The 1,690-nt window shown below is 36.1% G+C and overlaps 1 protein-coding gene and 1 non-coding gene across 2 annotated transcripts; one reads left to right on the top strand and one right to left on the bottom strand.

Annotated features, from left to right (window-relative positions):
- The first annotated feature begins 342 nt into the window (after positions 1–342).
- On the top strand, positions 343–1,416 carry LOC142631138 (uncharacterized). Its single transcript, XM_075805228.1, has one exon. The coding sequence runs from the start codon at positions 343–345 to the stop codon at positions 1,414–1,416; it is 1,074 nt and encodes a 357-aa protein (XP_075661343.1).
- On the bottom strand, positions 722–830 carry LOC142623007 (small nucleolar RNA R71). Its single transcript, XR_012842033.1, has one exon. It is a non-coding gene; the product is annotated as a small nucleolar RNA R71 (small nucleolar RNA).
- Positions 1,417–1,690: the final 274 nt, after the last annotated feature.

Genomic DNA, 1,690 nt, shown 5'->3' with positions numbered 1-1,690 from the left:
TAATTTTTATTAAACTAGATTAGGATTAATTTTGTTAAGATTTGATTAATTTTCCTACGTTCATTCAAGTCTCTGTGGGTTCGACATCGTTCTTGTCAAACTATACTTCGGTACGGTTCGTACACTTGCGAGTATTTTAAAATTTCACAACAAGTTTTTGGCGCCGTTGCCGGGGACTTGGTTAGGAAAATAAATTAAGTCTTAATTGAATTTTTTTCTTCTACTAGTTGTAGATAAATTTTATTTTATTTTAAAAAAAAATTATTTCTTTGTGCATGGTGTATGAGAACTTGGATACGTGATAAAGATAATCGTCTTGTTAGTTTTGATTATTCATCCACAATGGGAGAAACAGGAGATGATTCAAAAACTCTTAGGGAGTTGTTCTCACCCATAACCACCAACCCTCCATCTTGCATAGTATTACCTGCAACCACTGCTGCACATTTTAAGTTAAAGCCACAAATAATCCATCTTCTGCCTACTTTTCATGGATTGGATAGAGAAGATCCTTATATGCATGTGAAGGATTTTCTTGAGATTTGTGCTACTTGTGAGTTCCAGAATTTCACTGATGACTCTGTTCACTTGCGTTTATTCCCTTTTTCCTTGAAGGATAAGGCAAAAGCATGGCTTAATTCTTTGTCACCTGGATCTATCACTTCATGGGAACTATTGGTCACAAAATTCCTTTCTAAATTTTTCCCAATGGCCAAGACCAATGCTTTAAGGAGAGAAATTGCAGATTTTTATCAGGATGAACAAGAGAAATTTTATGAGAATTGGGAGAGATTTAAGGACTTGATCTTAAAGTGTCCCCATCATGGTTTTGAAACATGGAGACTAGTACAATATTTTTATAATGGTTTGACTCAAGCATATCGTAACATGATTGAGTCCATGAATGGTGGTGGATTTTTGAGTCTTGTAGATGATGAGGCATACAAATTTCTTGAGAATTTTTCTGAAAGTTCACAACAATGGGATTTTTCCAACCGTAAAGAGAGATCTGCCCTTGGAATTAAGAAAGGAGGATTGTATGAAGTTAGTGAAGATTTAGACATAAAAGCTAGGTTGGACAATCTCACTTGTAAGGTTGAGGCTTTAGCTTTAGGTAGAGGGATGAATTCTGTCAATCAAGTTCAAAGTAAAACATGCTCTATTTGTGCAAGTCCTATGCATACAACACAAATGTGTCCCTCTGTAGTTGGGTACCCTGATTTTTATACTGAGCAAGCAAATTCACTGAATAATTATGGAAAACCATTTGCTAGTCCATTTTCAGAGACATACAATCCAAATTGGAGGAACCATCCTAATTTCTCATGGAGGCAAAATCAGCCTCCCACAAATGTAGGTGCATCAACAAGTTCCACCCATTTGAATACTCAAGCTATTTCAAAGTTGGAAAATTAAGTTGGCTAGTTAGCAACCCAAGTTGGAGAGAGGGAAAAAGGAAAGTTTCCTAGTCAACCTGTACCTAACCCAAAAGGACAGTATGCCATCAATGGTTCTTCTAGTTCTACTCATGGACAAGAACATTTTCAGTCTATTACTACCCTTAGGTCTAGTAAGCAAGTTGATAATCAAGTGAAAATGCCAGAAGTGGAGGATGATGAAAATATTGTGTTAAAGGAAAAAGGTACTCATAGTTCACATGATGATCATGGAGAAAAGAAGGACAACCCAC

This window comes from Castanea sativa, chromosome 1 (assembly GCF_040712315.1).
Source record: "Castanea sativa cultivar Marrone di Chiusa Pesio chromosome 1, ASM4071231v1".
Classification (NCBI taxonomy): domain Eukaryota; kingdom Viridiplantae; phylum Streptophyta; class Magnoliopsida; order Fagales; family Fagaceae; genus Castanea; species Castanea sativa.
This window is presented reverse-complemented; position numbering and strand designations above follow the sequence as displayed.